The 14,507-nt window shown below is 38.8% G+C and overlaps 1 protein-coding gene across 1 annotated transcript in view; it reads left to right on the top strand.

Moving 5' to 3' along the window:
- ndst4.S (N-deacetylase/N-sulfotransferase (heparan glucosaminyl) 4 S homeolog) overlaps positions 1-14,507 on the top strand; it is a 147,446-nt gene that overhangs the window by 122,411 nt on the left and 10,528 nt on the right. Inside the window, exons 12-13 of the mRNA XM_018243367.2 lie at positions 6,545-6,654; positions 9,003-9,105. Of these exons, the coding sequence (XP_018098856.1) occupies positions 6,545-6,654; positions 9,003-9,105 (213 nt within the window). The remainder of the gene's footprint in view (positions 1-6,544; positions 6,655-9,002; positions 9,106-14,507) is intronic.

Raw genomic sequence — 14,507 nt, 5'->3', positions numbered from 1 at the left:
ATTAAGTCTGTCAGATACTTTCAGCCAAGGGAGCGCTGTTATGGGCTGCTTCATCTGGATTTGCTCAAGCTTTACCCATAGTTTACAAGTGGTGTGATGGAAGCAGTCCACTATACGCTGGCAATTGGCCGCCTGGCAGTAAGAATGCAAATCTGGAAGCCCCAAGCCTCCCTTCCTTTTGTGGGTAAATAGAATAGACCTTTTTGATCTCGGCGATTTGTTGTCCCAAACAAATCGTATCAGAACAGTATTAACCTTCTGGATCATCCCTGGGGGCGGTGGATGAGGTATGGTCTGGAAGTAATATAAGTATTTTGGCAAAATAACCATTTTTATTGCGTTGATCCTTCCAAACCATGACAGATGCAACAACCCCCAAGAACTGATATCTTGTTTCAATTGGGCTAACAATGTAGTGTAATTCAATGTTGCCGTCTGGCTCAGATCTGTGGGGATTTGAATGCCTAAGTATTTAAGCGAATGAGACTGCCAGGAAAACGGAAAGTTCTCCTGTATTCGCCTGGCTTCTCCCGGGGTCAGCGAAATATCTAAAGCTTCAGATTTTGTGACATTTACTTTAAAGTTACTGAACTTCCCAAAATTAGCCAATTCCGCAAGTAAGGGCGGAGTGGATAGGAATGGAGATTTAAGAAATATTAAGAGGTCATCTGCGAATGCGGCAGTCTTGACCTCCTGGCCCGCAATCGTGGGCCCCAGTATCAGCTGATTCGATCTAATTGCTTGCAAAAGGTGTTCCATCGCCAGAATGTATAACAATGGAGATAAGGGACACCCCTGACGCGTCCCATTCGCCAAACTAAACGGTTCAGACAGGATCCCGTTAACTCTAATCCTAGCAGTGGGAACAGTATAAAGGGCCATTACCTTAGAGATAAACCGCTCACCCCATCCCACCTGCAGCATTGCCGCTTTAAGGAAGGCCCAACTCACCCTATCGAAGGCCTTCTCCGCATCTAGTGACAATAAGAGCACCGGGATTTTCCCCGTTTGAACAGTCTGTATAAGAGAGAAGACCTTCAAGGTATTATCTCTCGCCTCCCTCCCGGGCACAAAACCCACCTGATCTGGGTGTATCAAATCATTCAACAACGGCTTAATTCTGTTACCCAGCAATTTTGCGTACAATTTGGTATCTACGTTCAACAACGAAATGGGTCTATAGCTGGTACAATTCTTCGGGTCTTTACCCGGTTTTAAAATCAAGGTGATGGTAGCCTCCAAGAATGCCGGGGAAGGAGGCGAGAGATCTGAGATAGAATTATAAGCTGCTAGCATTGCCGGGGCCAAACTCCCACCCAGTGATTTGTATATTCCCACTGAGAAACCATCGGGACCCGGGCTCTTTCCACTCGGAGTTGTGGTAATGGCTGCCTTAAGTTCCTCTGCTGTAAAAGGCTGAGCTAATGCTTCCTGCAGGGACGGGTCGTGATTCGTTGTGCGAGATGAGTGTTTGATATAATCCAACATTTGTGGGGAAATGTTGGATGCGGCGGGGTTATTGATGTTGTATAGTGCCTGATAGTACTGCTTAAAGGTCTCCGCCACCTCCGAGGAGAGGTGAGTGGTCGAGCCATCTGGAGTGTTAATATGAGGAATGTAGGTGGCCAAATGTTTCCTCTTTAACTGTCTAGCTAGTAAACTCCCACATTTACTACCAATCTCATAGAACCGACCCTTACACCGTTCAATGAATTTCTTATATCGCTGTTGAGTGAGGGCTAGTAATTCCTGACGAGCCTTAGTCAACTCACCAAATACCTGTAGGGACAGAGATTGTTTGTGGGATCGTTCCAAGGATTGAATTTTAAGGATTAACTCCTGCATATCCTTAGCCCGTTGCTTCTTAAGTCTCGCTCCGTGTTTAATTAACGAGCCCCGCAACATACACTTCAGAGTTTCCCATTTAGTTAGACACGGGGTAGGGTCTTCTTTATGATCGGAATCAAAATTAGAAATTACCTCTCTTAATTCAGCAAGACAAGGGGCATCATCCAGTAAGGATTCGTTAAGTCGCCAAGACCAAGCACGTATGGGAAGGTCAGGGACATCCAGATCTAAATGGACCGGGTGGTGATCTGAACAAGTCTGAGCCCCGATTTCCGTGTTTCTAACCCAATCCAGGACATGATGGGAGATGAAAAGGTAGTCAATCCGACTATATTGGTTATGTGGAATAGAATAATGGGTATAATCCTTAACGGTCGGGTGTTGAAACCTCCAACTGTCCACTAATTGGTGGGAATGTAGCATAGTTTTAGCTTTTTTCAGTTGGCGGTAGGGGATACTCGATTTCCCAGTGGATACATCTAATAGGGGCTCCAGCGCTATGTTCAGATCACCCCCCACAACCACAACTCCCTCCATCAAATTGGACAGAAATTGAAACGACTTCTCTAAGAATTGGGGCTGATGAACATTCGGAGCGTAACAATTGACTATGGTTATAACAGATTTCTGTATCTCAATTTTTACTGCAAGTATACGCCCCGAATCATCTTTCTTGGTATCAATCAGGTGATGGGTGCAGTTGCGGTGTATAGCTATCGCTGTTCCCTTTGTCCTAGCATCAGGATTGTCACTAAAAAACCAGGTAGTATAGTATTTGTTGGTGAACACAGGCCTATGCCCTTCCTTAAAATGCGTTTCCTGCAAAAGTAGGATATCTGTTTTAGACTTATGCATTTCGTATAGCAATTGTGACCTTTTCTCTGGAGTGTTCATGCCTCTGCAGTTTAGAGTGGAGATTCTAATATTAGCCATTATCCAAAATTACCAAAAACCAAACTGCAGGGCATGAACTCCTCAGACTCGGGGGATGAGTTAGTTGGAACTGTGTCAAGGGAATCGGGATTTCACATACAAACAATAAACAAAAAACTAAGTACACAACTGTGATCACGGGTCTCATGCCCATGTTTTCCCTAGTGTGGGGAGCAAGGTCGGGCGCCAGTACCATGTCGGACTGGAGAGCACACTAGAGAGGGGTGTGTAAGAGGAAAAGGGGCCTCCAAAGCCGCCAAGTACAAACTGGAATAACATTTTTTTTTTTTTGTTTTTTTTTTTTTGTTTTGTTTTTCTTTTTTTTTGTTTTTTTTTTTTTTTTTGTTTTCTAAATAAAAGTTTTTAACTAGAAAAATAGGAAACAGGCATAGCACCGTGGGGGATCGCTACTGAGAAGGCTAACAGGCATCTGAGAGTCACAAATACTCGGGAGCCTGAGGTGCCCCTGCACACGCACTGTCACTCAGGATGATTAAGGATATAGAGAAATGGAGGCAGTCTAAGGCCTCCCGTGCAGACCCACCATCAGGCCACTTGTAGCAATTATAAAAGGCACATATAGTAGGCACATATAGTAGGCACAGACCTAGTAACAGCAGAAGTAACAGGACCCTCTCTCAGATCTAACATACAGAGCATTGAGATAGGCAGATGAAGTTGCAGACAGCAAAACAAAAGGAGAGAAGTGGAGGGAGAAAAGACAGATACTAACAAGTTAGATATAAAGGCATAAGCATTAATATCTCACGTCTCCCAGATCACGGTGGAAGAGCTGCCATCGATTACTAGTACAGTCACACAGGTATCCCAACGAGGGAGTCGGCCAAGGCACTGGATAGGCAAACAGGAGTCCTGGCCAATATTACAGTCCTGGGTAGAGCTGTAAAGAAGGGTCGATGACTCAGACAAGGTCGGAGGCTCCAAACTTTCAGGGTGGTCTCCTCTGCGGGTCCCAGGCAAGTTGATTCCAATCCGGAACTGAGATCTTGGGTAAGCCGAGCCGTTTCGTGAAATCCTCCAAGTCCGCTGGGAATCGCAGCACCGCCGTACGCCCTCTATCAGATGCAATTAAGGCGAATGGAAAGCCCCACCGGTATTTGATACCCTTGTCTTGCATGGCCTGCAACAACGGGCGAAGCGCTCTCCTTTGCCTTAGCGTGTATTTGGAGAGGTCAGAAAACAACTTGAGCTTGGCACCATCAAAGTCAATTTCACCTTTATCATTCGCCTTCCGCATAATCATCTCCTTCTCCGCATAGAAATGGACCCGGCAAATGACATCCCTTGGATATTTAGCCTCCGGGTTGAAAGGCCGTAGTTCCCGGTGAACACGGTCCATTTCCAGGTGGGTACCGTCTGGCCGACCCAGTAAACTATTGAAAATGTCCTGGACGGAGACACGCAAGTCCTCCGGCCCTGTAGCTTCTGGCAAGCCCTTAATGCGGATATTGTTCCGGCGGCTCCTGTTTTCCTGGTCATCTAGGTGCTGCTGTAACTGGAGCAGTTGCCGTGACTGGGCGTCAATCACTGCTTGCATGGACTCCGCCTTCTTGGAGTGTTCCCCATGTTGATCCTCAAGCCTTGTTACTTTAGCGCCCAAATGTTGGATGTGTTTATTAATAGTCGTAATCTCACCCCGTAAAGATTGTTCCAACTGAGCCATCTGCATGGTAAAATCAGTTTTCGTGGGGAGGTTGCCAATAAGGCTCCTAATGGCTTGCATATCCGCGGAATAAACATCAGGTGTAGGTGGCAGGTGTGATTGTGCCATTACAGCGTCCGCCATTAAGGGTCGCCCCCTCGTGTCTTGGTCAATGGCCCCAGTTAGCGACTCAGCCAAAGCATAGGAGCCATGAAGTGGGGGTTGCGACTGGTGAATATTCACTGCCTCAGAGCAGTCGGAGGGTCGGGCCGCGCAGCACTCTGACTGTGAGGCCTGCGACTCTTGGGCCTTGCCCCACTCCCCACCGTCGCCACTGCTCCACTCCAGAGAACCCTCAGCAATATGCGTATGAGGAACAACAGTACTTGCCGTGTGGTGTGTTGGGGAGACTGCACCGTCATCCGGCTGTGGGTTGCGCCGAGGTGTCGTGGAGGTGGAGGTAGAATTGCCGCTTTCCCGGGCCGCCTCCTCATCTAGGCCGGCTTCCCAAGATGGCCGCCGCTGGCGGTCTTTCTGACTGCCATTACCCTCCTTGGCGGTAAAGAAGGATGGTATTCCGCTCTTAGAGGGTGCTTCTTGTCGAGGGGATTTCGCCTTCTGTTTCCCACGTTTAGTCATCTTAATATATCGCAATTATCTCGGCTTTGGAGGCCTCTGTCTCGGGAGCTCTCAACACATGCGACTGCACAGGTACAGCGTCAGGCCACGCCCCTCATATTGCTGTATTTTATATAAAAATGTGTCTCTAATCACTGGAATTGTTGCAGCTTATCAATTATTATTTTAAACATATTGTGCAAATATTTATGCAACCAAAATGGTGCACTTTGGTTAAACTGGTCTAGTTACATAGTTACATAGTAAAAACTGGTTGAAAAAAGACAGTCCATCAAGTTCAACCCCTCCAAATGAAAACCCAGCATCCATACACACACCCCTCCCTACTTTTAATTAAATTATATATACCCATACCTATACTAACTATAGAGTTTAGTATCACAATAGCCTTTGATATTATGTCTGTCCAAGAAATCATCCAAGCCATTCTTAAAGGCATTAACTGAATCAGCCATCACAACATCACCCGGCAGTGCATTCCACAACCTCACTGTCCTGACTGTGAAGAACCCCCTACGTTGCTTCAAATGAAAGTTATTTTCTTCAAGTCTGAAGGGGTGGCCTCTGGTATGGTGATCCTCTTTATGGGTAAAAAGGTCCCCTGCTATTTGTCTATAATGTCATCTAATGTACTTCCATCCAATGTACTTCCAATGTCTTCCATCCCACTAACCAGTTTAGTTGCACGTCTCTGCATTCTTTTCCAGCTCATTTATTTCCCAAAACTGCACTGCATACTCCAGGTGAGGCCTTACCAGGGACATATAAAGAGGCATAATTATGTTTTCATCCCTTGAGTTAATGCCCTTTTATGCAAGACAGAACTTTATTTGCTTTAGTAGCCACAGAATGACACTGCCCAGAATTAGACAACTTGTTATCTACAAAAACATTGAACCTCATTTTCCAGTTTGCTGCCCAGTTTTCCAACTTAGTCAAATCACTCTGCAAAGTGGCAACATCCTGCATGGAACCTATAGTTCTGCACAATTTAGTATCATCTGCAAAAATAGAAACAGTACTTTCAATGCCCACCTCTAGGTCATTAGTTGCCAGCCTGCTACTTGTGAAGTCAAAGTTTCCCCAACCTCCCTCAAGCTGAAGGTTTGGGGCATGTGCAGCTGGATCCCACATATACATTTGTGAGTTCACTCCCAATAACATTGTTCATAACTTTTAAATATATGTTATGCAGATATTAATGCCAACTTACCTTACCTGATTCTAGAATGACCACTGTATCTCATAAGGCAATAGCTAGTCAGGTTTCTATTCTGGAAAATCAAGTTTTGGAAGGTCAATCAGCCTTACCATAGGTGTTGAGAAACCCATGAAATGATAATGATACAGCATACTTTATGAAAAATGGATCTGTGTAATCAGCTGATGTTTATGTTGTTATATTATTTTATAAATACCACTGAAGCAGTAAATACTAAATATGCAATTGTTTCTCTACAGCTGCTTATTATTGATGGACAACATCTGAGAAGTGAACCTGCTGCTGTAATGGACGAGGTCCAGAAGTTTTTAGGTGTTTTTCCTCATTATAATTATACAGAGGCCTTAATGTAAGTATGCGTTTTTATTTACACAGCTTTTTGTTGAGATGTTCTTCTAAACTAATTGTTATATTGCCTGCATAAAATATAATTGATATTTACAGTCTAGTTCATTACACAGAAACATCATAATTCACTATTGCCTTTGAATGAGAATATCTTGTCTTATCCAAAGGAAACACTGTTATTATACGTGAAAATGGTGTTGAGGGTATAGTTTAGAAATACATTTGTTCTTTATTTTCCAAGCATAGAGTGCTAAGTACTCTCCTGGGGAGATTAAAGAAAACATTACTATATAGATAGAGTAGGTGTACTATCTAATGATGTCTGAGATAACTGTCTCTGTAAACGTTCAATCATTCCTTTTTTTGGAACGACTCTGTGATAGAGAATATGAGTGTTAAGTGGGTCAGCATATTTTTATAGCCATGTTGGGAAATTATCCAAAGCCTTTCTCTCTGTTCTTCAGTAAATTGCAAAATATGATATACAGCTCAGAATAATTACAAATATAGGGCTTAGCCAAGGGCAGCCGAAGTTTACTTGAGAAACTTTTTTCATCTTAACAGTGATCTGTTGCTTTCTGCTATGCAGAATAAATACTGTATACAATGTAGGCTACAATGCAGTGGAAACATTTAAAATGTTAATAATTCAAACTTGAAAACACACATCTGTATCTTATATATCAGGTTAGCCACCTGGAAGCCCGTGCAGATCTTATAATGGTAGCTATTTATGGTCCTCATCCTGACCAAAGGGTCCATATACTTTATTGTATGACATCATATTATATTATAATCTGGCTAAAAAATGTATAGAATATTGGAAAACTGACCCATTACATGGAAAAGGTGAACAGCTATGATATATACATTATATTAATAGATACAGCAAAAGCAATTATCAACTTTCAGATACTAAATGGAAAATTGGTAGAACTGTATAATTAAATTATTGAAATTTGAAATTCACTACAAAAGTGGACTTTCCTTTAAAAATTCATATTGCATTAAATTCATATATTTGTAGTTACAACATTGCTGTGGAATGACAGAAGACGTAATTCAGAGTAGTATATAACAAGTCCATATGAATATTAAATGATGTTGGTTCCATCACTTTACAACAGCCATAGTAGCAAAGAGACCACCACACATAACATTGCAAAGTCATGTTAGAGAAGACACATCTTGAAATATCTACAGTATGTATTGAATAGTGCTGGCTTAATCTTCCAAGGAACATAAAAGCTATATTGTTAAAAGGACAGCATACGCTTTTGGAAAAAACGAGTACAATAATTAGGAAAATGCAGTCTGCCTATACTTTAAAATAAAAAAAAATCATAATTTCATAATCTTTTGCATTGCTAAAGCCCTAATAAAAGCTTTTTTTTTTTTAATTGAACATCCTCCTCCCCCTCCATTTATAAACAGGGCCCTTCGTTTGGCGTTCCTTATCTAAATAAACAAACCTCTTCCTTTTATTAAGTATCTTCTTTTGAACAGCTCATTGTCAGAGGCTTATCAGTGAGCTGGTAATTCATTTTATCTGCCCGTCATGGGCGCTACAGAACCAGTTAGTGTCAGTAAGTGCTAAATTGAAACTGCCTTAATTTTCTTGTTGTGTACAAAATAAAATGTTTAGAGCTGAATATCTGCAGTTCTAAAGTCTGCAAACCCTCTAAGCATTTCCAGTAAATATTATTTTTTCTAGAACTGCACAGGAGAACACTAACTGAACTACAATATTACAAAATATTAAAATATTGCAAAAACTGACATTTAGGGGTCTATTTATTAAACCTCAATTTTTTCTGGTCAAGTTTTTAAGGAGAAAAAAACTAACATTTTTAAAGAAAAGAAACCTCAGATTTTTTGAGATTTATTATGATTGAAAGCTCCTACAGATCAGAATCCGAAAAATAATCCAGTAAACCTGTCAACGTCATGTAAAAATCAATGGCAGGTGTCCCTTTAGCAATTTGAAGATGTTTCTTGCCTTCATGATCTTTAAGTGTTTTGATCTGGTTTTCTTTCAATAATCTGAAAAAAAAAGTGTTTTTCAGGCGGCATCTCCAAAAAGACGCACAGTTCAAGCATCAAATAGCAAAAGTCTCTATTTTGATGTGACTTTTTCCCACACCGACTTTTTCAATCAGATTCATTGGTAAATTATAAGGATTCAGGTTTGGGAGTCTGATCAAATTTCCTTTTTTTATAGTGAGTTGAGTTTTAGTAGACTTTGCTGACTGCAGTAAATAAGATATATTATTTACATCTGCTTTAGAAGATAGGAATTTGCTATTTTTTAAAATTCTGCTTGACTTACTATACCTCTTGTAATTTTAGATTCAATCCACAAAAAGGCTTCTGGTGTCAACTGTTAGAAGAAGGGAAAACAAAATGTCTTGGGAAAAATAAAGGTCGCAAATATCCAGCTATGGATTTAGAGGTATTGTGAAGAACATAGGTCTTGAAATAACAGATTTATTTTTATTAGGTTGTTTTAGATGTCAAGACCGGGGTTTTTCATTCTCTTAACGGTTATTGACACTGTTGGTACATTAAAAATTAATTTTCAAAATACAATTCACAATCAACATTCACAGTTTAAATTATGTGAAAAGACTACAATGGAGGCAGCAGGCCTGTAAGCAGAGTCTGTTCTTCAGCACACAGATCTATGGTTATCCTGTAACACTGGTTAGCAACTTTGTTTCATAGATTTATTGATTGCTAACTTCTTAGGTTCGATATAAAGTGTCATCTTGCCAGACCTTGGCATATTATTTCTATTTCAAGAGCAGTTGATCTCCATTAATAATCATTTGGATGTTATCTCCATTGGTAGAGCATTGACTATTATCCACTCTGTGTCTCCCTTGTTTGTTATCTCAATTGCTAGACCATCCAGTTTTTTCCATATACATTGCCATTGGGCACTGTTTGGCTACAGGGCAAAGGATATTGTGTCAATTTCTATACCACTGGATTCTAAACTCCACTGCTAGAACATTGGATATCATTCAAATTTCTAGATAATGTTATGTCATCCTCATTGCTAGATCATTAGATGTTCCCATTGTTTTACCATTGGAAGTCATCACTATTGCTTTTAAACAAGTCAAAGTAGAAGGCAAAAATAAATGGCAAAACACGTCTAACATATGCAAAGGTATTTATTTAAAACTTGCATTCAATTTTTTAATCCAATACATAGGATTAAAAATTATATTGCTTCTAGCTGTTTAGCTTTTTCAACTTAAAAATAGTCTTACTCTTAAAAGTTGCTCACACGATTTAGTGGTTTTTTTTTTCCACTTGTATACAACACAGCATGATATTCTAGCCTTTAGGTGATCATTGATGAGCATAACACAAAATGTGCAAAATCCCACAAATTTTTTTTTTTGCAAAGGTTTAATGATCATTAACAACCAACTTATTACAATCACAGAGATTTAACAGACACAACAGCCTGCTAATTTATTCTGAGTTAACAAGGCAGAATGAATTGCTAAAAATATATATATATATATATATATATATATATATATATATATATATATATATATATATATATGTTACACTTATGTACAATACATCAAATAATATTAGACTATAAGAGTGAATTAAAAAAATCATCAAAAACAGCTAAATTGTTTAAAGAAATATACAATGAGCAAGTTAAACTGGAAACAAACTACCATCTACTACAGTATATACACTGAACAAATAGCATAACATTATAAATATATTCAGTCTTTTAACTTATATATGCAATGGAGTGAAATGCTATTCTCAATGTATGCAAAGTTATATTGTTGAACAATATATAAATAAATCGTATAAATCTTTAAACCAACTGTATAAAACACAAGCCTTTCACAATTTCACAATTTACAATATAGTGGTACATATCCCAACAACCCACGATATAAATATATATATATATATATATATATATATATATATATCCTAACCTAAAGGTTCCCAATTTTTGTCAATCCCGAAATATATTTTTATAGCATGCCTATTTTCTACTACAAAAAAATGGTTATGTAGGGGTTTTGTTGTTGTTTTAAAAATATGGACATCACATAAAAAACAAAAGGTGCACAAAACAACTAGAGTTTGATTAATTCTTACTTTTGCATTAAAGGGGATTCTTTAAAAATAATGAATTTAACTCAGGTCATTCTGCTTGATCCTTTGGTTTTAGAAAGAGCCAGCACTGCGCAATAATACTGCTTTAAGATAAAAAAAATTTCCTATTCAATGCAATCTATCAATTGCCAAACACGACTTGGCTTTTTCCTGCTTGGGAGCTATTCTCATATCTACCATGAGGTGGGGCATGGGAGCATTATTAGCAAATACAGGTATCAGGGAGTAGATATCTGGCTACCTCCCCATTGTTCTGGCTGCTGGAGGTGGAGGGAATGGTGACATCACTCCAACTTGCAGTGCAGCAGTAAAGAGTGACTGAAGTTTATCAGAGCACAAGTTATATGGTCGGGGCACCTGGGAAACTGACATGTTTCCCTGAATAAAACTTTTAAGTGAAAAAAAAATCATGTATAAGAATAATTACTCTAAACCACACAAATTTCGATATTGTAGTGTAAAAGGTACAAAAAAACTAACAAAAAATATAGCTGGTCATGTAAAAGTTAATGGGAGCTGTCCTTAAACATAGTAAAATCCTTCTTTAATATAGGGTTTAAGGTTTTCAGGATGTTAATCACACAAAAATTCTTACGAAAACAAGGCTTTCGAGGTTTTCGTTGTTGGATTCTGCGTTTTTATTTGTTTGTACTTTGTTTGTACTTTTTATATTCGGATTTTAATAAATAAGGAGACATTTGTGCTTTTTTCGAGTTTGAAAAAGCCTCTAAAACTACACAAATCTGATTTTTGATATTTAACCCTCTCACTTCTGGCCGATTTGGTTACTTGCAAACTTTTATTGCCAGACTGTTTTTGAACATTTAGGGGCAGATTTACTAGGGGACGAATTTCGAATTACAAAAAACTTCGAGATTCGACCATCGAATTAAAAAACTTCAAATTCGAATATGGAATTCAAAAATTTTTCAACAAATTTGGCAATCCTGCAGTTGAATAAAAATTGTTCGAAACGATTTTTAGCAATCGAAGGATTTCTATTCGACCAAAAAAAAAAAGTGCTGTGGAAGGTCCCCATAGGCTAACATTGCACTTCGGTAGCTTTAATTTGGTGAAGGATGAAGTCAAAGTTTTTTTTAAAGAAACAGTACTTCGAATACTTCGAATGGTCGAATAGTCGAATGATTTTTACTTCGTTCGAATCAAAGTCGAATGGTCGAATATAGCCTTTTCGATGGTCGAAGTGCCCAAAAATTTACTTTGAAATTCAAACTTTTTGACATTCGAACCATTCACTCGAGCTGAGTAAATCTGGCCCTTAGTGCTCTTTCACTTTAGGCACCTTTCCTGGAGGGGACTTAAGGTTTACCCAGTAAAACAATATTCTTTTTTAAGAACACCCTAAGCTTTCAAAATATGCTAGAATTTTGATGTTATTCCACTTCTGTAATAAGTTATAGGCTTCTGTCAAAAAATGGAAAAAAAACCCACATTTTTTTCCATAATATAAACAGATATAGTAGAAACATAATTTATTTAACGCATGAAATTATAACTGATTTGGAAAGGCCCATGTCTCCAGAACATGCCAATACCAAATATATATAGTTTTCTGGAGATTTCTGATTTGTATAGGTCAAAAACTCCCAACAGTACGCTATCACATTTCCAAAGCGCTGCTCCAGTAACTGGAATAATTCTGATTTCAAGGCCAAAAACTCCACTAACAGTATGTTTTCCCTAAAAAAAAACTATACTGTACATTTTTTAGATTCTGGTGAATGCAAAATAAGTAAATATGTCTTATTATTCTAACTACTGCAGAAGATAAAACACCCTAAATATACTGGTCAGGTGTCCACTGAACAGTTTAATGCCCAAGTATGTGGCCTCTAGGGGCCCTGAAAGGAAGACACCCCATATAATCAATGTTGATGAAATTACAGAAAATCACCTCAAAGCTTCCACTGTGCTGCATCCCATCTCCCAAGTATCATTAGATGATGCCCAATGTGCATAGGTTTACCCAAGTATGTGACCTCAAGGGGCCCCAAAAAGAAGACACCCCATATGATCTAGCATCCTCTGTCATTCAAGCTACTTCAAAAGCAGCACATTTACTGCATTATATGTGGGGTAAAGCTACAAAAAAAGAGTGCTTACCACAGAAAGTCATATATTTTTGCAAAGTACACATTTCCCTGAATCTAAAATGGGTAAAAATGTATTTTTACTCCAAAATACCAAATACAAAGCATTCCTTAATTTGACCATTTTGATGAAATCAAATAAAATCACCTCAGCGCTTCCACTTTGTAACCATAGTAAAAAAGGAAAGAAAGTTAGTTTGTCCTTTAGGTTTAAATCCTCCTGCCGATCCTTCCACAGTCTCCCAACTGCATATGAGGAAAGTCACAATAAAGAAATGGACCAGCGCCTGGGGCAACGAAGAAATTAGAAACCGTATATAGTGCAATAAGTTCCAATTAGGTTTAAATAGCACCCTGTGTTTGTACACAACTCTATACTGCGTGTTCACTTGGGAAGGGTTCCTCTCCCATGGACAGTGCACCACTGGGTAATTCTAGCAGCCTTCACCAATCTGGCTGAAATACCTACTTAAAAGATCCTAGTTGGGGATATTGCATGTAATATTCCACAGATGGGGGTTATCCTCACAATGTACCTTTAGATTCCAATAAGGGAAAACAGAAATCCCATAGCATAATACCATTTATTAAAAATATCTTTAATATCTTTGCACTCACATATAGTCATATGAAGTCAGTCACATATAAAGATAAGTCTTTAGCGGGTTCCCAATAATTTCCAAATAGGAGTGTTTGCCGGCAAGTTGTTTTTTCTACTCCTCATGGTGTTCCCCGCAGCTCACCATGACGTCACTTCCACCTGACATGTTTTGTCATTGGCTTCCTCAAGCCATTTCACTTTGTAGCATCCTATCATCCTATCTTTCAAACTTCAATAGAATCCTACCTCCATGGGTTAAATACTGTGGTGCTCTATCTGGGAACTTTGCTGCTCTTCAGTTCCATAGATGAAGCGTTAACAAGGAGAAATCAGATGGCACTCACCAAGCAAAATGTGCTAAATTTTAGCGATTTATTCAGATCTCTGCACAACGTTTCAGGGGATCAACCCCCTTTCTCAAGTGCTCTTTCTCATGCTTACATTTACACTAATTCAAAAACGCATCAGCCGTTTTATGTGTGGTAAAAGCTGGAAAAAACATTACAGTGACCCCGAAAAACCCTATATTTTTGGAAAGTACACATTCAGAATAAACCCACATGGGTAAAAACACCTTTCTCCAAACTACCAAAATGCAAATCCTTCCTAAACTTATTTGTTTTTATGACATTTCTGAAAATCACCTAAAAATGTTAGAATTTGCCGCATTTATTTCACACAGGGGCCGATTCAATAAAGGTCGAAAAAACTTGTGTTATTTATAGCGTACCTTAAAAATTATATCAATTCTTAAATTTTTAGAATGATTGATTCACTTAAAGTTCACTTGTCTAACTTAAGAAGTGATATTTTTATGTTCATTTTAGCTGAATTGTGTGCAGTATTTTATAGCATGTGCTATTTTGTGTTTTATTTTGTGAGATATTTTAAGGCATTTGATATTGTCACACGTTATTAGTGCAATCTATAGTATCTAAGACATTCGGGATGCCACTGGCAGAGTAGAACTCTCTT

The sequence above is a fragment of the Xenopus laevis genome, chromosome 1S (genome assembly GCF_017654675.1).
Source record: "Xenopus laevis strain J_2021 chromosome 1S, Xenopus_laevis_v10.1, whole genome shotgun sequence".
Taxonomy (NCBI): domain Eukaryota; kingdom Metazoa; phylum Chordata; class Amphibia; order Anura; family Pipidae; genus Xenopus; species Xenopus laevis.
The sequence above is the reverse complement of the archived record's forward strand: the minus strand, read 5'-3'. Positions and strand labels throughout refer to the sequence as shown.